The sequence below is a fragment of the Ixodes scapularis genome, unplaced genomic scaffold, assembly GCF_016920785.2.
Source record: "Ixodes scapularis isolate PalLabHiFi unplaced genomic scaffold, ASM1692078v2 PGA_scaffold1__304_contigs__length_218370807, whole genome shotgun sequence".
Classification (NCBI taxonomy): domain Eukaryota; kingdom Metazoa; phylum Arthropoda; class Arachnida; order Ixodida; family Ixodidae; genus Ixodes; species Ixodes scapularis.
The window spans coordinates 21,205,589-21,228,311 of NW_024609846.1; the positions used below are offsets into that span (position 1 = coordinate 21,205,589).

The window sequence follows — 22,723 nt, forward strand, 5'->3', positions numbered from 1 at the left end:
TCAGTAAGCCATGGCGACACCGCCACATCTTTGATCCGCGCCGCACCAGAGAACGCCATCCTCAGTCCCGTGGCCATCTGATCCGCGCGTCTCTGGGTCCCACCACCTGCCCCTGGAGATGACGTGGACGTGGCCCATGTCCGATCTATCGATGCCGCTGACGACCTGCTTGAAGGCGTGGCCTCTTTCCTTCAGGCCCTCGATTAATTCAGCGTCGACGTCGTCTTCCACCGTGAGTGGGTCACTGAAACGAAAAGAAGGGGGATTAATGTACGGAAGCGCGTTGGGAGGATAGGTACTTGTACGATTGGGCATAACATGTACCTTACATCCAGATTATTTAATCTGGCTCATTAGAGAATGACAGTAGGGTGCAATCTCAAGACGACACAATTTACACTTTTGGACCTGGGCACTACTTAGCATAGAATCCTATACAGGTCTATAAAAGAAACGTGTAAAAGGTAAATACCTTCCTTAACGAAAATAATCCACGGAGAGAGAAATACGAGGGACAAAAAGACAAACACAATTAGGTTTCCGTCATTCTTGTCCAGCCCACTTGCACCCTTTCATTTACTTGCATTTTAATAATAACCTTCTTTAATGACGAAAGTAATCCCTGGAGAAGGGGAACAAGAGGGACAAAGGACAAACATGGTGGCGGCTGATAAAACCCGTTTGCTCTACTGGCGTCTAACCCCTGGTTGGCTCAGTTGGTAGAGCGCTCCACTTGTAATGGAGAGGTCCCGGGTTCGATACCCGGACCAGGCGGATTTTTTCGGTCGCTCACCAGTCACCTAGCTGTGTTTGGAGTTAATGTTTGTCCTTTGTCTCTCTTGTTCCCCTTCTCCATGGATTACTTTCGTCATTCTTGTCCAGCTCGCTTGCACCTTCGCATTTAATTGCATTAGAATTATAACCTTCTTTAAATCGGCATTATCTCCTTCGGGCTACATTGTTAAGGCTTGCCTGGAGATAGTGCTCCCACACTAAAAAAAAAAAAAAAATTCTCGGCGTAAACTATTTTATGCTACGTCACCAAGGCTAGCGTAGCCTCCCCTCCACGGTACTCCAGCTTTGTCAATGCTTTACTTGGTTACAGCTTACGTCCAAACGCAGCCGATGCTACGATTTTACGGAAGCAATCAATCGGCGTGAAAAGAGCGAGTCACTGGGCCATTTTTACCATGTTGAATTAACCTGAGACATGGCAAAACATAGGACGGGCAGAAAATTGGCAGGACGACGTCTAAAAGTAGACAGGACGACGGAGGAGGGTCCGGCCTTCAGACGTTTTTCTGTCCCTTCTACGTTTTGATGGTTCTTTTCTACTGCATGCTTAGCTTAATTCGACGTGGTGAATATTCACGAGCTCGCCCTAACCCTTACTGTATTTTCTCCGGGCCTTTGACGTTTAGGATTGGTTCAACGAAGATCGAACACGTATAGAAACATGACAAACACAATGATGGTGAGGTTTTAACGCTCTCTGATTGATTTCCTCTGCTCGTAGCGTCGATTACGCCAGGACTTAAAGGGACACTGACAGGGTACGTATGGTCGTCGAGATTTTTAGTTGTACATGGCATATGAGAGCCCAACTACCCAGAATACAATTGGTGGCTCGAAATTCGGTTTCTTTACGCTCCAATACCGCCAATCGAAAACTCGCCGGTTTGAGTCACGCTCACTTTCTCTTCTGTGGTCACGAGCCGTTTTCTAAGGTTTAGACACGACCACCAAATTTTATCAAAGTCGTGGGTCATTGAAGGCACACGCTCAATATCGAAAATAGAAAGAAAGATGAAACACATTTTTCGTGGCTATTAAAATCTGCAAATGCGTTGATTGAAAAAAAAAAAAGAGTTGCACAGAAAACCGGAAGCACTCTGTGCGTTCACTGAGTAATTCTCTACATGGCGTCGCATCGCGTAATGTGAGACTCGCGTGCTGGGCAGGGATGGAACTTGGCAAAGCAGCTTTGGAGCGGTCTTGGGAGAAGAAAAAAACTATTGCTTGGAGTTGGCTGGGAACAGCAAAAACGAGGCCCTGGAGGAAGTTGGGAGCAGCATACGAGTTTTAAGTACGTTCAAATAGAGGCTAAATGTCACCTGGTTCTCAAAACTCAAGGAACTATGGCATTCAGATAACTTCATATTAACTTAACGGCAGTTTCAATTAACATTTTGTTTAAAACACTTTTCACAAAATTACGTGGAAATTACACAAAACATGTTAAGCAAAACTCTACGACAGTGTCACGCGTGATGGAACTGACTTCCAAAGAGGTAAATATCAACAAACAGAAACAGCTTCCAGCTCGTACCTTGCTCCGTCATAGGCCTCACCGCTCGCTCACCTTCGTTATACTTCCAAGTTTTCTGCGCGGGGCCGCGGGGTGGGCCAGCAGGGGCTGCGAGCTCGCAATACACCTTTCCATAAAAGCGTATTGGTGCGCGTTCATGGCTGTGTTTGTGTGTTGTGTACGCACAGTTTCTGACTGGCCGCAATTGCGAGCGAGCGCTGGTTGGACTGTGAGTTTGCACGTGTGGACTGTGATTTTTGTAAACAGTGGAAACGTCTATAGTCACGCAAGTACAGCCAAGGGGGAGGCGCACATAAACACATTTTTAATTTATCTCAATACGGTGGTGCTGTTTGCTCCTCTCTTCACATGAAGTGACTCCAGGATTCCAGAAAAGCACACAGCAATGGCAATCATACTTTGCCTCAACTAATTATGCCCAGACGCAGCCGATGCTACAAGCGCCAGCATAGCCTTGAACAGTGCTTGCACTGCACGAGCGCGCGTTCTTGGCAGGGACGCTTAAAGTCCCGTGCTCGCTCTTGTAGCATCACTTAGACGAGGCAGAGGGACAGCGAATGGCTTCAAAGTCGTCTGGCAGCAGAATCATCTCAATGAGGGATGCTGTAACAACTTGTTATAAGCTGAAACCAAGGGTACTAGATTAGCTCAGTTACGGAACTGCTCATAGACGCTGCATGCACGAGCAGTAACCCCCTCACTCACCACGACTCGCCTGCCGTCGCTCGACGCGCCGGACGGCTGCTTTGGTAACTGCAGTGTATTATTCTATGGGATACGTGCGATTCGAAGCACGGCGTCTAGATGGAATTTCAGCTCTGCTTTATGGAACGCACACTTATGAAACGAAAATCTTGATGGCACTTCGAACGACGGCAGGCGGATTGAAGTGGGTGAGGGGGGTACCCTTTCCCGCGGGAGTTCCACAACTGAGGTAATCTAGTAAGGTAACGTTGGCTGAAACAAAGTAATAACCATGGCAGCGACATTTGGATACAGAGCTTCGGATTCGAATCCACCAGCCAACGTTACTAAACAACTCAGTTGGGAAACTGCCATAGAGACTGCTCTCAAAAAGTGGTCCCGATCTGTCCTCGAGAACCGAGCTAATGGCGAACACAACGCCGCCATACCTCCCGCAGCGGCCACTCTATTTTGGCTTTTATCGACCATTTCGGCGCCAAAACAGATACGGTGAAGAAGGTTACAGAGGTGCCCACCTCAATCTCCCCAGCGGACGCGCCGCGTTTTACTACCGAAGTTAAAATCAGCCTAGGTCGGGACGCGCTACCTGAAAGCACCGCTGAGGCATGGTTGTATAAAATAATATTAATTGTGCCGTAAAACCTTGCAAACTAAAGATTTTAAAAAACATCACGCGCCCATCATTTTGTACTAAACTCCAATAAATTTTATACAAAAAGAGTCTTTTCCGTTTGTTTTTACGCAAAAAACATGCTTTGTAAAAGCTCGAGGTGACCACAGTACAGACAAATGATAAAAAGTGGCGCTGTTGTCGTATTTAGCTCGGTCTCGGTGGGCGCCAGCGACCCAAGTTTCGACGGCGAGTTTCCGAACTGAGTGTTTTAGTAAAACTTTGGCTGGTGGCAACGTTACTAAAACAATCAGTTGCCAACGTTACTAAAACACTCAGTTGGGAAACTCGACGTCGAAACTTGGCTCGCTGGCGTCCACCGAGACCGAGCTAAATACGACAACAGCGCCGCTCTTTATCATTTGTCTGTACTGTGGTCACTTTGAGCTTTTAGAAAGCATGTTTTTGCGTAAAAACAAACGGAAAAGACTCTTTTTGTATAAAATGTATTGGAGTTTAGTACAAAATGATGGGCGCGTGATGTTTTTAAAATCTTTAGTTTGTACGGTTTGCGGCACAATTAATATTGTTTTATACAACCATGCCTCAGCGGTGCTCTCAGGTAGCGCGTCCCGACCAAGGTGCATTCTAACTTCGGTAGTAAGTCGCGGCGCGTCCGCTGGGGAGAGGGGGATGGTACCCGTGTAACCTCTTCCGCTGTATCTGTTTCGGCGCCAGAATGGCCGAATAAAGTCAAAATAGAAGTCACGTGCAGTTCCTCGAGTGGCCGCTGCGGGAGTAAGGCGGCGTTGTGTTCGCCATTAGCTCGGTTCTCGAGGACAGATCGGGGCCACCTTTTCGGAGCAGTCTCTATGGCAGTTTCCCAACGGAGTGTTTTAGTAATGTTGCCACCAGCGCTCCTTTGGGCCGGAAGTTTCGATGTCGAAGTTGTCAACAAAAACTGCGAGCCGGCTACTTTCGACCAGGCTGGTTTATAATTTCAGTTTGGGCGCACCTTGGCGCAATTTCGTTCTAATTTATTATTTTGTATCAGTGTGGCGCACGAAACGTCATTAGGCGCACAATAGCGCAATTGGAGCAGCAGTTCCATCCCTGCAAATCAATTGCACGGCCAACAGTACCCGCAACGCTGCAATGTCGTCTGCTGCGTGCAAAAAAACAACAAAAAAAAAAAACAGAGGAGGAGAAAAAGCGTGTTTGGGGGTAGCCTCATGTACTTTACTAGGGGAAATACATTCCACTCCGCTCATTTTTTATTTTTTATTTAATGGCTATTATAAATAGCCATTTGCATTAAACAGAACGCCTACAGCGCCGAATCCAACCCTGACGGAGGGGAGGTCCGCGTCAGTCCACGCGCATGTGCACGTGGATGTTCGCGGCGGCCGCGGCGGTGTCGTTTCCGATTCCACCTAAAGCCCCTTCATGTTTCAAAAGTAGCGCAAGCTGCGTTGATGCACGAGGCACGTGCAACGCGCAATGTGCAACCCTTGGGAACGTGCAACCCAGCAAAGTATTTGGCTACCTCTAGAACACTGTAATTTGGCGGAGCACAGAGCTAGATTTTAGACGCCATGTTCTTCCTAGAAGTGGCGCGCGGCATGTGTCTCGAGCATTTTTGCAACAATGAGTTTGGTCCACCCGATAGCTGAGACCTCCCCGACGAGAGATGGCTCTCGCCAAGCTCAAAAAAACCTGTCCGCACCGGGGCTATTCCCCCTAGTAAAGTATTTGGTAGCCTTCTGATTTCCGACAGACTCTCCTCCATATTTCTCCGACCTCCGTGCACAAGTTTCGGTTTCGGTTTCGACGAGTTGCGTTTCTTGGCTTTATTAAAAATATACGTGACTCAGTAGCAAAATATCGATTGGGTAGTCCTCTGGAACCATATTAAATAGCCTAATAAACAATTAAAAAATTGTGGAGGTGTCAGTGTCTCTTTAAGGTGACACACAGTATAGTTGCGCGCGCGCGTGAGAATGATACGAAAAATGAAACCATGTACTTTTTCAGGAGCGCGGGTGAGCAGCGCTGTGGACGTTACGCTCACTTTGGCAATGAAACACGATATGGTTGACGCCTAGTGTAAGTTAAAAAGCCTCAGAGCTAAATTTTCCTGCCTCCCTAAAGAAAGGCACCGCACAGATTGGACACGAGAGCAACGTCAGCTATCGGCTAGGATTTGTGTCCTCGCCGAGTGAACACGAGTTCGACACGGACGCTGACACGCCACTCCTGTCCAATCCGTGAACTCTACCTTGTTTCGTAACGTAGGAAAATTCAACACTAAGGCCTCCTTATCTAGCGGGAGTTGGCAGAGCTCCGGTACGCTGAAAATAATAGCATAGACAAAATAAACGAGCGCAGCAAAACGAGCAACCAAATTAAATTTTCTCAAGAACACTTTTTTTCGTCTCTGAAGTATCTAAAGTTCTTCAAAAGCGCCATGGACGTAGTGCGTTGAATTTCTGGTTTTGAAAAGATGCGTGGACGCAGTCATCATGAGCCTATTTCTCACTGCCGCCAAATTTGATGTGGAGAGACCAATGTGGTCTTGCGTTAATGATCCCTACAAACCATACGTTGACATTAGTACACTACATGGTCTCCGACCAGCAAAGAAGTGCAGGGCGTGGCGAGCATCTTATTATCACGGCGTAGCCAGTGAGATTGCGACAAATGCCGAAGAGAATTTGTCACAATCTCAATGATGAGTCACACCGGGCGTTTCTTCAGCTATCGCTGACAAATTAAAAGTTTCGTAATTACAGCCGACCGATCAGACGCCGTTTTAGGGCAGGATTAACTCCTACTCCCTTAACACTCGTACCCCATTATTTGTTTTGAATTTAGAAGCAAAACGAAATTGCCCAGTTAATTGCATTTTTTATGCACCAGCTTTTATTTAGTCCCCGAATCAAAATTGCATAAACAGAACTTAATAATGCCAATATTTAGTTTGAAATATCTATAGTGCGGTGCCGGTAGAGAGAAGACAACGCGAATCTTCAAACACAGCTGAGGAAAAAAACCGGAACAGATCAAAATAAGACACGGGAGACAACGAGGACGTCAATCGTACTCAAGCAGGATACATGTGCCCAAAGTGGGTACACATCAACTCCCAACCAGATTCCGCAACAAATAGGTGGTATATTGCAGCTTGGTAGGGACAAGGACAACCGATAACATAGTCAAGGGGAACAACCGAACGACCACTAAGCAACAAAACATTTTGGTCAAGCAACAGCTAGCAGAAGAAAACAAAATATTTTTTTTATAAAGAAACGTTTTCATGTTATTGCCTGGATAAACGGAGATGTTGCTAAAACAATTCGCGCGACTATCAATCATCAACTGAAACAACACAATTGCTTCCGGAAGAGATAATTCACTAATTCTTAACAATCAGACTTGTCCTTCAGCGCTTGTTTATGCGCAATTAACATGTAATTAAGTCACCTAGAAGACAACGAGCGATGAAAAACCAATCCGAGGGTTGAGAATTAAGGAGTCATCTCTCTTCCTGTTGCAATTGTGTCGTTGGCTGGGAAAGTAGTGAGGTGCTCCACAGGGAAGGGGATTCTTGCAAACGCTTAGTGAGAGTCGTTGATGATTGATAGGCACGCGAATTGTCTTAGAAACATGTCCGTTTCTCTAGGCAATAGCATGGAAACGTTTCTTAATCTATACCTTTTTTTATTGCTTTAGCATAAGTGCCTGCATGGCAGGAAAATCTGATGTCGTCCGTCTGTAGACAAAACGGTGGAAAGGGAAGCGCGCCGCGTAGAGAGGAGGAGAATAGTGAACGATAAAGGCGAGAGGTATGTGACGTCACGGGGCGGAAGCCAATGTGCGTGCGGATGCCGGAACGAGCCTAAACTTGCAGGTGTGCGCAGCGCGTATGCCTTGGTTTGGCCTACAAAATGGAGTGTGCACCAAGTGGCAGCGGAAGACGGATCGTGAATGGAGGAGACGGGCTGCCGAAACCGCTGAACAGGGAAACCAGAGTCACGCATCGGATGCCGATGTGCGAAAAGGGCCAACGACACAAAGGACCAGTTCTGATTTTTATATGTGGAATAGGTCTATTAATTACTGCAGAAAATGTGAAGCCATCAGGCCAGGAAATGATGGCCATAATACTCACTCCGGGTGAAAGGTGCGGCTCCATCCAATTCTGAGACGGGGTTTGTCAATCGCCTCTTGGGGGTTTAGACCGTGCTCGACCATGTTCAATAAAACCTGAAAGACGAACCATTTCCGTTGTAACGTACTACCTTTTCGGCTAATTAATATGTTCTGTCGTGGGGACTACTATCATTGACAGCTTAAAAACCTCTGGGCGTGGCGAATCTTGAGAGTTCTATTGTAGCGACCACGAAGATTGATGCATTAGCGAACGCCAGAAAAAGAATTGCGAACCAAGAAGAGCAAACATAATAACTTCATTAAGCTACGCCCTTCTTAGGTTGTCATTAAGTATAGTGCTTCACAAACTACTTAATAATTTTCATTTTTGAAAAAGAGTGCGGGCGTGCAGCCGGAGTTGCAGAGGCGCACAACAGATTGCAAAGGTTGTTTCTTTGGGCTGAGTGTAACTTCGATCGATTTACCTCCACCTCCTGCACCTGCGCAGAAAAGTGTAGGGCAATGCACTTCCGGTCGTATCTCAATAGACATACCGGAAGTACACTGTCCTACATTTTTCTGTACCGGTCCAGGAGGTGCAGATAAATTGAATGCAGCAAACTGATTATCATCCCCAACCGATTCCAAGGCTTAGAGTGAAATCAATGTTAGATGCTTCCTGGACAAATCAACTGGAGGCCCTTTTCGGATTATTTGAAGGGAAACGAAGCGGTTCTGTACCTGAGTAAAAACACTTAATACAGGTTCACGAATACTGAGATCATTTTTCAATTCGGTGCACGGAGTCTGCGAAAATCATTTTCAAAGTACCGATGAAGCCCCTCCCTCCCGGAGCGTGACGTCATAAAAGGAGTCTTCCACGGAATCTCCGATCCCGCGCATCTTGAGCGCCTATCAAAGCTATGCACGCGCACTTTTTCTATTTTCAGAAATGTCAGAAAAAGACGTCACGACTGGTGTCAGTGCGGGGGAAATATACCTGGCAAGCTTGCAATTGCACCCGCTGCCCACACGAGCGACACGCGCTTGGTGGGAGAAGGATCCTTTATGACGTAACGACTGGTCGGAGATTTTTCGTCGTTTCTCGGGTTTAGTTATATCAAAATGGTTTGTTGGGTTAGTTGGTTCATGACTGGATAGAAGCGTTGAAGGACTGGAACATTGTGACGGAGGTAACGAAGCGCTCTGTGTCGCCGTTACCTCCTTCACTTGGTCCTTGTCCATCGGCGGTTCTCTCCAGTTTAGTTACATCTGCGGAAAAAAACGCACGTGATGTTCAGATTTACGGGATAAAAATACGCTAAAAGTCAACCCTAACTCATTTGTTTTAAGAACCTCTTCAGCTCTTCTTTAAGTTCAGCTTGTCCTGACAAATTGAAGTCTCAGTAACTCTAGGCCCTTTTAAGGTTCACAAACATCAGCCGCTGCATTCGTCCCATGCGACTTCCGGTCTCTTCGCCTTTGCAAGCTCGCCGCGTTTGAGAAGTCACCAGTGTTACAAAGCATAAATGCAACACAGACAACAAAGTTGGAGATTAAGCGAGGGCCTTAGTCTGTATGATTCAGCGTCTTGGAGGAGGCAAGTCAGTTTACGAGATATGGCAAACATTTGAACCGATATGTTGCGCTTTATGGTTGCTGTGGCGTTGACCTGGAGAATCGGCGGTCAGGCGTTTCATCGACGTTTCAGCCAGCGGTGTGAAGGTGAGCTTTGTTCATTATTTTTTTATCGCGTTTGCAAATAAAAGGGGCTATAGTCACTGACAGTTGAAGAAACGCAGCGCGTCGGCTGTTCTGAACATCGCATCGTTCTGAAGCTGTTAGTTGTTAAAGAAGCAAAGCTGATGGTTAATTGGTGAAACCTGGGGTTAGCTTACACGGCACTAATAGTTTGGAGCGCATTAGAAGTGATTTTAGCCGGGCTTCTAGAACGTATGCGGTTCTAAGACAATTTTTTTTTTCTGTTGTTTTTTTTGTTTGTTTTTTTTAGTGCAACTTTTTCAAATGCAAGGGGCGGATGGAGATCGCCCGAGTCTGCTACGCAGATTTACCAACGCCATTGATCGTTGACCTGCGATGTGTTGGCTTTAAAATTCAGCTTAATAATGACAATACTTTATAAACGCAAATATACATAAAAATATAAAGCAAGAAAAAAGAGTTCATTGCAGTGTCCAAGTTGGCGAACAAAAAAACGGTGCTGGTGGGCGATGGTTTGATCAAAAGAAACCTGATGGTAACGGCTGGGGGGTTGAGTAATCTTAAAGATTAAACTGTCTTCGTAAAACATCTGTAATTTAATATTTTCACCAGCGGTAATTTAAGCAACTTAGACAAGAGAGGCATAGATTTTAGTTAACATGTTTTCGATGTTAGCAATAGCACCACAAATTTGTTTGTGGCGAGATCATGAGATAGAAACCAATGTGTTTCTCAATATAATTCTCAGAGCCTAAATCGTTTTGTGGAGTTTTGTTTAAAAACAATATTGACTTCTAAAACTTTATCCCTACAAAATGTGTCATGAAGTCCACTCCCCTCGTGAAGGTGTAACCACCTGTGTCGAAGCTGGTACATGATTTCCCAGATTTTCATCAGCTTCTCAAACGGGCATCCAGTGAAGCAACATTGTACTAATTCAGTGTACCTTGAATTGGGCTCACTGTTAAGCAGAGTAGTTACCTGCAGGATTGCTTGTGGTTGTGCACTCCCTCCCACTGTACCAACTAGAGACAACAGTTTTCCTGAGGAGCTGTCTGTGACCAACACTGGCATCAAGCTGTGAAAAGGCTTCTTGCATGGCGCTGCGCAGTTGGGGTGTTCAAGCATTGTGTTGAAACCATCGCCACGTGCCTAGAAGTACAAGTTCCGAAGTAGATCGAGAGTCACTTTCAAGCATCACCACATCTACAACATGCCTTGTTAGTATACGAGCTTTGGGCGGGAAATATCGACGTCTATTCTGTGTCTCACTGAAGCTTTGAACAAATAAGAACACTGACGATGATCGCCAACGCAAACACACAGCTACTGCAGGATGACAAATTTTAAATGCTAACAAGAGATTCGATTAGTGATCTTTGTACTCGTCGACACACAAATTTAAAGAAATGCAGTTTTAGCTTTAAGAGAATGGATATACGCGCACACACCCCGCGACACTGTTAGCGAAAACTGGCCACCGCCGCCCCCCCCCCCCCCCCCCTTCTCCCCTTTCCGTACGGAAGGAGTGTCATCAAAATTACTATAGTTGCGAAAAGCACTCAGCTTGGGCATTACACCGAGGTGGTAAATTGTGATGCTCGCTTGACACCTTTACAAGTAAAATGCGAAAAACCGCTGAAGTCCCGTTCGCGCCAGACTTGTCGCGCATTGAACAAAACGTATGTCCATAGATGCTCAAGGACGTGATTCACTTTGTCACAGATGTCTAATGTCTACTCTTCTCAGGGGCTCCAGTTGAAGCGACGTGACTTGCATCTGCATTTGTGCTCTTCTAACACCACTTCGTCTCAAATCCAGAGGCTATAACTACATAGTATTCCCATTATTATATGGGAAACAAACTCGAAGTTATAAGGGCCTTTAAAGTGAAGCAAACGTTACTAGAACCACTCAGTTGGGAAACTGCCATAGAGACTGCTCTAAAAAAGTAGTCCCGATCTGTCTTCCAGAACCGAGCTAATGGCGAACACAACACCGCCATTTCTCACGCAGCGGCCACTCCAGGAACTGCACGTTACTTCTATTTTGGCTTTAATCGGCCATTTTGGCACCGAAACAGATACAGCGGAAGAGGTTACAGGGGTGCCACCCCCGTCTCCCCAGCGGACGCGCCGCGAATTACTACAGAAGTTAAAATGCACCTAGGTCGGGACGCGCTACCTGAAAGCACCGCTGAGGCATGGTTGTATAAAAACAATATTAATTGTTCCGCAAAACCTTGCAAACTATAGATAATAAAAATATCACACGCGCTTCATTTTGCACTAAACTCAAAAAAATGTCAAACAAAAAAAAGTATTTTCCTTTTGTTTTTACGCTGTGAGCATATGTTAACCGTAGCCATCTGTTATTCTTCCATCCCCTCTGCCGCCCCCGCTCCGTTCTTTCCTTTCAAATTGCTCCCCGCAACCCGAGTTCTCCAGAGCCAACGAGCCCTCGCCGTTCGATCCACCGTCCGTTCTTCTCGTCCTCAGTTCTACTCATCGCCCAAATGTAAACACCAGCCAAGTCGACTCTACTCGCAAGCCCCGGCAGCCGACCTGTTCGCCGCAGCTGTAACCTTGCCCCTCACCTCATAAACTAGCCTCGCCCTCGCCCCTGCCCCGCTGCCATCGTCTCTTCGCCTCAAGATTCTCCAAGCCCGCGTTCTTCTCTTCCAGTTGCTTCCGCCCGTCCCCCACTGACTCAGACATACCCTCCTTCTCAGTAATAAACATCTTAATCTTTAAACTTGCTCTTTCTTCCTGGGGCCTACCACCGGCCCTCACAACGCACAAACATGCTTTCTAAAAGCTCAATAATAACCACAGTACACACAAATCATAAAGAGCGCTGTTGTCGTATTTAGCTCGGTCTCGGTGGACGCCAGCGGCCCAGGTTTCGACGGCGAGTTTCCCAACTGAGTGTTTTAGTAACGTTGAGTGAAGCATATAACCGGCGCTCAAGGTGTACCCGTACAAGCGCGACCTCGCCCTTTCACTGCCTTACACCAGAGGGTTGTCCCCCAGGATAGAGTCAACAAACTATAGTCACTGACAGGATGGAAACGGCAGGGTAAATTTTCAGTTGTCTTGCCTCCAGCGCGAGACCTTTAGTAACGCTGCGGCGTGTAGGCTACATTCGCGAGCTCCCTGCTCTAGGGCACATCTCGGCGGCACAAGCTCCCGTGCGTTAAAAGCAGCTCCCAACACTATGAGCTCGCGCTTCTAGCCTTTTCTGCGGTACAAGATAAGGTGAAACAGAGTATAGTGAGCATCAAGTATGCACGCGCCTTCAAAACACAACGAAAAGCAACGAACGCGTGCTGTAAGAAGGACGTTTGAAAGAGACGCTCGATAGCCCTCACCTTGCCGTCGACTACAGAAACTCTAACAGTAATATGTTTATGTTATAGGCCTGTAGCTCTCAAGTTCTGAGCAACGTTTCAGGCGAGCAAAATAGAATATTTGACTCGCGTTGCGTCAATGCGCTTCCCCACCGCAGATTTTTTTTTTATATATATATATATACTTTGAGTTCCATTTTAAGTGCCAGCGTAGCAGAGGGTAGAAGAGCGATCTGCGAGCTTTCAGCGTCCCTGCTAAGCACGCGCGTTCGTGCAGTGCGAGCGTCTTTCAGGAAGAGGTGCTTTTGCGAGTAGCTTCGGCTTTGCTATCACGTAAAGTGAAATATGCGTGCTCGCGGAAGCTATGAGAAAAAGCAAAGATGAAAGGAATGTTTATTGGGACGCGAGCTGCATATTTCTTTTTTTATACGTTTTCTTACCGCGCATCTACAGATGCGTGGTAACAACCTTCTATTCGAACGTGGCACGTGCAATATCGAACGTCACAGCGCCACACGTATGGTGCAGTCAGCATAACATGGTCGCGTCTTGCGAACGCGCTCGCGCCTCTGCCCCAGAGCAACGGGTCTATAGAAGACTATAGGCCTCCTGCACTGAAGCATTGAACAAACTGTAGCGCCCTCATTTTGGGTAGTACAAGCTCACCTGATCGTGTTTCGCACTACTTAGAGCACGTTGGTTGAGCTTTTTTTCATTCTGTGTAGCGCTGAAGAACGAAAAAACACCTATGGACGCCAGAAATGGGCCTGACTCAACGTTGCAAGACAATCGAAAGTGCCAAATTCATGACACCACCGCTAGGGCACGCGTCTCTTATCTCTGGGTGGTGACGTCAGAACACCTGTGTCGCGACGCTTTCATTTTGTTTTCATTTTCATGTCTACTTTGGAACACGTGAAACGGCATCTCTTGGCTCGCTCTTAGCGTCTTAGCTCTGACGGCGTTCGAATTTTTGTTGTTTCTTTGTATTTTCATCGCGATTTCGCGCTCCGCACCAGAGCAGGCTCGCTTCTGCATGCTTGACAGTTTGAGACGCTAAAGTTTGTACTACCCAAAAGAAGTCCTAACAAATCCCTTTTCGCAGCACCCCCTGGGCAACGCAGGAGGCCTATATGGTGGAATGAGTGTGCACATTCGTTTGTTTGTTTTTTGCGTTTATTTGTGACACCTCTATAGTCCATTCTTTGTTTTTTGCCGGCCTATGTTTAAGTTAACGGGCCTTTCAAATGTGCCGTCCCTAGTGACAAGACATTTAATAGACGGGCAGTGCAAGCCTTACGTGTACTCCGAATCCATACTCTGGGACAGTGGTACAGCCAAAGGGATGAGCGATGCTAGTGATGAAGGAGCATGCGTTTCCCCAGGGGTCCACAGCGGCCATGAAGGTAGTGCCGCCCTGTTTGCCATTGGGCAGGTCCTTCGAGCAACGGGGCACGAACCTAGCCGATGAATCGGAGCGTTATTAAGTGGTAAAAATGAGACGTTGTTTACACCATAGTATGCTTTATTATTCCTTTTTTTTCAAGTTGTTCGTTTAGAACAAAAGTAATCTCTTGTGGACGTCCATAGCCAGCACCAAGTAGATAACTTCAAGGCGTTCACAGTGACTCCGTTTTACGGCTGTGACGTCACTACAATGACATTTTACGAAAATCGGGGAGAGTGGGCGGATAGCCAACGCCATCTAGTTGCATAGTGAGTGCCACAACGTGGCATAACTTGGATAAGCATGCCTTGAAAGGAAAATAATGCTGGACCTTCGGAAGAAGCGTAGTTTACGTTTCTGCCAAAGACTTGCTTCTTCGAACTTCTAAAGTAGCTCAGCCTCCTTGTGAAACGTTGCTCGGCGTTCAATCTTGAGCAGTTCCCCGGAATTAAGGATCATCTGAAGCCAAGCCTGAAGATGCTTCGATAGTGAGCTTCTCCCATCACCGTTAGAAGAAACAGATAATTAAAAAAAGGAACGAACCCAATATATGTGCCGTGATGCCCACAGCCTTACCTCTCGACATCAAGGAGTTCTTTCCTCTTCTCGCCATGTTCCTTCCGTATCAGTTGGTCTATATTCGAGAACTGTGGATCGGCAACGTGAAGCAAGCCGTCTTCTGAGGCCAACCTCATCGCTTCAATCACAAGGTGATAGTATTTTGCAGGATTCGACTTGGTAGCTAGGCAAAAAAAAAAAAAAGGTAATATTTTTATTACCATTATTTTACTTGGGTAGGTGGCAAGTCATAGTGAGTGTAAAGACCGGACCACAGGATGCGAAAAACGACCGACTACACTGCGAAAGCCACGAACGAAATTCGAACGGCCAGCTAGGCTTCTCCCCTCTTACGAAAATGGGAAACGATTTGAGATACAGAGCGCAAGATATTTTATTGGACGAAGTCTCCAATTTTCGATGGCTTGGCGCGAAAAAACCTCGCCGTGCCTTGAAGAAATAGTAAAGCATTGCGATTTCTGTGCGTGTGTGTGTGTGTGTGGGGGGGGAGGGGGGGAGGGGGGGGATGCCTCATGTGGCCCGTCTTCCGAAAATGGCGTACAACGGTTTTTCAATGGTCCGATTTCCGTCCGATTCTGTGTCTATATTTTCGCATCATGTGTTCCAGCCTGCACTTACAGTTAAAACTATGGTAGAAATAAATGTATTTCCCCTCTGTACCGATCTCCTACTATTTCTAGTAGAGCCGAACGGTTGGATTATCATATTTACAAGGTGGAATCTACATGCTTTCTTCTATCTGCAATTTGCAAACTCCATTCAATTTTAAATTGCTTAGTCCGTTTAGAACGAATTACGTTACGTGCAGCTTCGTTTCCACGGCAGTAAAAATAGATTTTAGAAACATACAACTTTGTTTGTTATTTATTTAATAAGGAAATTGAAAACTGGACTTTACTTCTTGGCAATATTTGAGTTACAAACTCTATGGTTTCTCGTTTGAGGTCATTAACATTTCAAATGCGTAATGACGTCATGATGCAACGAGCATGAGCATCTTTCTTGCTGGGAGAACTCTGTATAAGGATTTATCGCCAAGGTGCATAACTCATAAAGCCATGGAGATACCTAACTTCATCTCGATGTCTATACGTTAATGAAGGTTGACATGTAGCGAAACGAACAGGTTGTGCTTTTAATTATTACTAAGAGTCGGCTTGAACTTTGAGACGTGCGGTATAGAAAACGTTTTTGGCCAATCTGCCACATCCTTACATACACATCGCGACACTGTTAGCGCGAACACGACTTTGGCGTCTTTTCGCAATTTATTAGGAAAGAGTATTAGTGGGCACACATTTTTACCCCTTATATGAGAGCCCTAAATGAGTTCCTTCTACAACAATAATATATTTGATGACATCCTTTCGGTTCTAAGAGAAAAACAAAGAAAACTGTCGATCGCTTGTTCGCACTAAAAGTGTCACGCTCGGTATATCCGTCCCTCTTTTACGAACTAAAACCTCTGGTGTTGCTCTTGAGATTAGCAGCTTCTTATTGGTGTCTGTGTGCGTAAAGTAAATCCTGCTCTAATTTTAGATTGTTGGCCCCGCTTATTTATTCCGAAAAGACTTTTAAAATTAGTTAACCAAGAGCGAAAATATGAGACGCCAAAGGACACCGGTGCTGTAAGTTTCGATTGGCAAGGTATAAGCCCCAAATGTTTGAACTTCCCTGTAGAGGCAAATCCATCTCATTGCCTTTAATGATGGCACACAATGACGATCGAGAAACACAAAACAAATAATAATAAAATTAATAATAATAAGCGAACGAGAAAGAATAAAAATGAACTTGAAGAGAAAGGTCCATGAAAAAGAGGAGGGGGGAAAAGAAAGGAAGGTGAAGGAGAGAACAAACGATGACAGTAAGAAGAATACCTCCAGGCTAACTTCTCTGCTTTCTTTTATTTCTCTAATAAAAAGTGGAAGGGGGGGAGGAGGAACAGGAAAAGAAGAATAAGAGGGAGAAGTAAGAGAGGAGGAAGTAGAGTGACATTTGTTTTAATTTGCATCTTGCTTCGCTTTATGTGCCATGGAGCTCTAGGTCAGACGAGCAAAACTCTAATTATGATAACAGTAGATTTTTTTTTTTTTTTCAATTCTGCTTTCTTGGCTGCGTAGGTATACATGCCAGTTGAACGCACGTTCAAGATCGAATAGCTCGAGGATGTTGAGGGCGTCCAACAAAATGGCCCCCTGGCTCGGCAAGGGCGTCGTGTGCACCGTCGTGCCTCTGTAGGTCGTTGAAATGGCTGGCAAGACCGTCGGCTCGGAGGACTCGAGGTGTTTCCGCAGGTCATCCAAGGTCATGAGTCCTCCGACCTCCGCCACCGCCTCCACGATGTTTTGGGCCACGGGACCCGCGTAGAGGGCGCTGGGACCTTCGTCCGCTATCCTCTGTGAGCAGAAACGGCCACAACTATACAGCGTGTCCACGAGTGCTACTTGGGTGCAAAAAAAATTTAGAAATAAACCAACAAACAGAGTACAGTCAAACTTTCCACAAAGATGTCTTATAGATTATGCACTTGTTATACCCCAATTTCGTGAGTGGTTTTTTTTTTTTAGAAAAAAAAAAGGCAAAAAATAAATATACTGTTCTCAACTCCAACACCCTATAGATGGCGGGGCGGTAGTTCCAAGATAGCGGAAGAGACGGGGATATTTATTTTTTTAATTTCCCATGCGCCTGCTTGCTGATGCATGTAAGTGTGCAAAAACCCATTTATTTGACTACACATGCGAAGCGGTCAGGGCAGCAGCACAGTGACGGAGATGACGTGCTTGAAGAAAATGAGCACGTTGCTTTTTAAAAGTTGCGAAGCGGATCACAACAATTTATATTTTAAGCTGCTCACATTTTCTGTTAAAACTGCATGATGCACCAACATGCCTACCAGAACCATGCGGTAACAGCAACACTAAAGCCGACAGTCTCCGCCAACGCGTCCGCGCCGTCCTCGCTTCTCTAATCCTTTGTTCGTTCACGAGAGTGAGAGCGGCGGGCTGGAGTTGGGAATACAACAGGGGGAACATACTTGGATCTGCTGGATCTGCTGTACTTTTGAGATGCTTTAAAGTGTTTGTACAATAAGGTGCTTCATGTCAATCTACGCTTCTCTTCGGCTTTCGCCTCGTACGTATACAGGTAAAAACAAGCTTTTCTCTTGGATTTGTTCTGAGAAATCTACGCTCACAGAATATGACATTATAAATGCACCTCTTAAAGGCGTTTTTGTAAAAAAGTTTCATTGCGCTCAGTTTTTGGCTCATTTACACAAATATTTTTTACGTCCCAACAGCGCTCGGAAGCACCCTGTGGTTTCATTATTCGCTAGGGATTGATTTGGGGGAAAAGTCTGATAAATCACCGAAAAATGAGAGGCAGAGTAAATCTGGCCACCGCTAACAAAGTCTGGGGGAGGACACCTTGGAGGTATGTCTGCATCATGTGTAAAGTGAATAGACGCGGACTGCTCAAATGTTTTTTTTTCTTGTTTTTTTTTGCATTTGTGGCTTCTGATTTTTTTCGTTCGAGGGTCCGCTAGTATATTAATATGATCTTTGAACGTAAGTGTTTCATTCGAAATTACATTATGTTGTTCTTCACTCTAAAAAAAAAAGCCCGTGCGTCTACTTTTCTGCACAACACTTGGAGAGCAAATCACCGCAACTTATGAAGGCAGCTCAGGTCGCCTGGCTTCCGAGCTATCAAGCCGTATCGCGATGAGCTCCGTAGGAGCGGTAACGGCCGCTGATAGCCGTGGGATTTCTGCTGAGTTAGGCTCCCAAGGATACAGGATCGTACTGCCTCCCCTGCCCAAGGGCGCTCACGCCCTGAATTCTGTCTTTCTGCACGCCGACATTACGGCGCGGCCTTATCGCATTGAAGATTTTAAGCCGGACTGGAGAAAGCGGGAGTACTAGGCGAAATAGCCGCATGTGGTTCATTTCGGATGAACCACGTGTGGATGGTGACTCTGAAAACACCGTCGGCAAAGAAGAAGCTGGTGGACGCCGCGTCCTTCGAGGCTAAAGGGAGACGCTGCATCGTCGTCGACCCGGAGAAGGCCGAGGTGAGGCTGAAGCTTCATTGGATTTCTTTTCACCTTCCGGACGAAACCGTGAAGAAGGCCGTAGAGCCGTATGGCAAGGTTGAGGACGTCGCCCGAGAGACCTGGCGTGTCGGAGGCTACGAAGGTGTGCAGTCGACCACCCGAGTCGTGAGGCTGACCCTAAGGGAAGGCGTCACGCTCGAAAACCTGCCGCACCAACTACGGCTCCTAGGCTGCGCGGCCTTGGTGCTGGCCCCGGGTAGAGCTCCGCTCTGCCTCAGGTGCCGTCGAACCGGCCACATTCGTAGGGAGTGCCGAGTGCCGCGCTGCGAGAGCTGCAGGCGTTTCGGACACCTACGCGACGACTGCAAGAAAACCTACGCAGACGTGGCTAACGGCGGCCCTGAGGACGACGCCTCGGAGCTACTCATAGACCAGGATGAAGCTGAGGACGCGGCAGGCGGAAACTCGGAGGACAGCCAACCTCAGGGGCGGGCCGAGACCACCGTGGTCGTCCCACCACCCGAGACGTCCACCACGACCGAGCCCCCCGCAGATAACACGGACATCCCGAAACCGGTAGGCGACGACGTCGCACGCGTTTCGGCCCTCCAGGGAGACGAGCGCGGGCACGACTACACCCGCCGGGAGTCGACCCTGGCTGCCGTTGAAAGGAAGAACGACCAGAAGAACGGCGAGATGGACGCCGTGGGTGGCTCTGCCAAGCGTTCCCTGGAACCGACACCAACCCAGGAGCCCGGTCAACCGCAGAACCTGCAGGAGAGGGTGCTCCAGAGGTGGCAGACGGTGGCTTCCAAGAGGGGCCGACGCCACGCCCCCCCCCCCCCCCTCAAGGACCACCGGAGAGCCACGTGCCGAAGGCTCCATAGTGAATGAACTGTACTGCGGCTGAGTAATATTGCTTAGGCGGCCTAGTACAAGTAAGAGTGTTGTATTTTTTGTATGTGTTTACGTGTTTGACTTAAGCGGCTTTTTGTATCGTAGCCTAGCCTTCTCTCTATTTTAGCTCCGTGATTGTAATATGTCTCTTAGTTTCGCAACTTCAAACGTCCGTGGGTTGGCCTCGTCGAGGAAGCAGTACCAACTGCAGCGTCTGGTAGAAGACGAGCAGCCGGACTTTCTTGCGGTGCAAGAAACTAAATTACAGACAGAAGAGAACATTGAGAGAGCGCTGAGGCCTTATCTCCAGCGATATGAAGTTGCCTCTAGTCATGCTGCGGGTCGGTCAGGGGGCTGTTTTCTTTTTTAAGGAAGTCCTTGAACTATGAAAACTTGCAAGTTGTTATCGATGAGTGCGGGCGGTTCATTTCTTGTGATTTTACGCTGTCAGATGTCCAGTGGCGCGTGATATGTATCTACGCTCCCAATAACGCGAAGGATAGAGAAGTCTTTTTTTCAGTTTCTACGTAATTATCTGGAGTGTGACAAAGTGGTCGTGTGCATGGGTGATTTTAAATGTGTCTTTGACGAGCGGGATAGTACTGGAGCGGACACGAGTGGTGACAGCAGTTCGAGACTTTTGAAAGAAATGGTAAATGTTTGTGGGCTCGAGGACGTCGGTGCTTTATGCACCATAAGAAGTAGCGTAAGGTATACGCATTTTCAAAATACGTCACACGCTCGTTTAGATCGTATTTATGTTACAGTTGACGTACTGCGCACTGTGCACGGCTACCGTGTCCAGCCCATTTTTTTTACTGACCACTGCCTCGTAAGCGTAAAAATTGGCAGGAAAAAAAGCAGAGCGTCTCGTTTTAACTGGCAGCTTTGGAAATTAAACCGAACACTTTTGAATGATAAACTTTTTGCAACCACTGTCGCTGAGCTGCTGCGGGGTGTGGTCGAAAAAGAGACTTGTATCAGGGAGGCCTGGGAAGGATTCAAAGAGGGAGTTAAGTTGGCCGCGGCAGAAAGGGCCAGCAACATCACTTTCCAAGCTCGAGCTCGCGAAAGGCAGTTGAAGCAAGACCTTAACGCATTGTGTCGAGTAGAGTGTGAGCGCCCTCGAACTTGTGGCGATGACATTCGGCACATGAAGATGGAAGTAGATCAAATATACAATGAAAAGTATAAAGGGGCAGTCGTGCGGGCACGCTCGGAGAAAGTTCTGTTGGGAGAACAGCCGACTAAGCGAGCTCTGGCTGAGGAAAAGAAGTATGCCCTGACTCGAGAAATAAGAGAAATAGAATATAAAGGGAAAATTAGCAGCGATAAAGATGTTATAGAAGAAGATTTTGTTGAGTACTTTGGGAAACTTTTTGGGGAAAAATGGACTCCCGTAGGATTTCGTAAATTTAAAGATTTTTTGTCACTCATGCCCAAGTTGGATGAGGAGGTTACAACGTGGCTCGAGGGAGAAATCACGCTGGAAGAGGTTGAACTAGCAATATATTCGCTAGCGAGACAGAAAATCCCGGGCCCTGATGGGCTTTGTGCAGAATTTTACCAAACCTTTAAAAATGCCCTTAGTCCCGTACTCTTGGCCGTATTTAATGAGTCATTCGAAAACTACTGTCTACCGCGTTCCTTTGTGGAAGCTCACACCATACTGATACCGAAGTCGGAGGACTTGTCGAAAAGGCTCAGCATGACGGGATATAGGCCGATTACATTATGCAACATAGACTACAAGATTTTCAGTAAGATCATTACGCGTAGGCTCCAGTGTGTCATTCGAGAACTCATCGGAGATCACCAGACGTGTGGCATTAAAGGAAGGTCCATTCAAACTAATATCCATATAGCGAGAAGCACTTTTGAGGCTGTTGGGAGGGATAAAGTGGCAATGATACAGTTAGACTTGGAGAAAGCGTTTGATAGAGTTAGGCATGATGTTCTAAAGAGTATTTTATTGCATGTTAATGTAGGCAAAGTTGTCCTAAAGGGCGTGGATATGGCGTACAAAGGTTGTACAACCAGGCTGGTGTTAAATAATAATGTTTCTAACAAAATTGCAGTGCTTTCGTCAGTCAGGCAGGGATGTCCCCCACCTTTACTATTTGCTCTGTAACTTGAACCTTTCTGTGTGAGCGTGATAGCTAGCAAGAATATCCGGGGGTTTCTTTTCAATAATGTTGAAGTTAAAGTGTCCGCCTACGCTGACGATGTGGCTATGTTTTGTTAAGATGAAGAAAGCGTCATGGAAACTGTCGTCCTCACGAAAGAATATTGCAACGCCACAGGAGCGGCAGTGAACTGGGGGAAATGTAGTGGGGTGTGGCACGGGAGGTGGGCTTTAAAACCGCATTACTTTGCAGGCTTTAATTGGGAAGCGACGCCATGTACGTATCTCGGGGTGCCCTTGGAACATTACAAAGTTAGCACGCCGTACTGGACGGAGCTCGCAAAAGATTTGAAGACGAAGGCTGACACTTGGGTCAATCGGAACTTGTCAATTTTGCGCGCGCCACAGTGTGTAATATTTTTTTGATCGCAAAGATCTGGTACATTATGCAAGTTTTGGCATGTACACCAATGAGTATCCAAAAGTTCCATAGGGTTTTCGCCACTCTCATCTGGAAGTCCGGGTGGGAAAGGATGAGAAGAGATAACCTTTTCCGGAGCGTCAAGTCGGGAGGCCTTGGCCTCTCGCATCTTTTCGTCCGTAAGATTGTTTCGCGCTTCTTTTTCCTACGCGACCAGAATCATCCTTTCCTACGTGCAATTATCCAGGTGAGACTGGTGAACTCTTTGCCGGCCGTGTCGGTGACTAGTGAATGTACTGAACCCCCTTGTTTTTATGGTTATTTAAA

At 46.6% G+C, this 22,723-nt stretch overlaps 1 protein-coding gene and 1 non-coding gene across 2 annotated transcripts in view; one reads left to right on the top strand and one right to left on the bottom strand.

Moving 5' to 3' along the window:
- LOC121045842 overlaps nt 1-22,723 on the bottom strand; it is a 40,015-nt gene continuing 17,292 nt past the window's right edge. The window contains exons 5-9 of the mRNA XM_042290095.1: nt 17,040-17,292; nt 14,891-15,056; nt 14,168-14,327; nt 10,465-10,670; nt 1-244 (exon numbers count right to left, since the gene is read on the bottom strand). Coding sequence (XP_042146029.1) covers nt 1-244; nt 10,465-10,670; nt 14,168-14,327; nt 14,891-15,056; nt 17,040-17,292 — 1,029 coding nt within the window. The remainder of the gene's footprint in view (nt 245-10,464; nt 10,671-14,167; nt 14,328-14,890; nt 15,057-17,039; nt 17,293-22,723) is intronic.
- On the top strand, nt 702-774 carry Trnat-ugu. The gene has a single exon. It is a non-coding gene; the product is annotated as a tRNA-Thr (tRNA).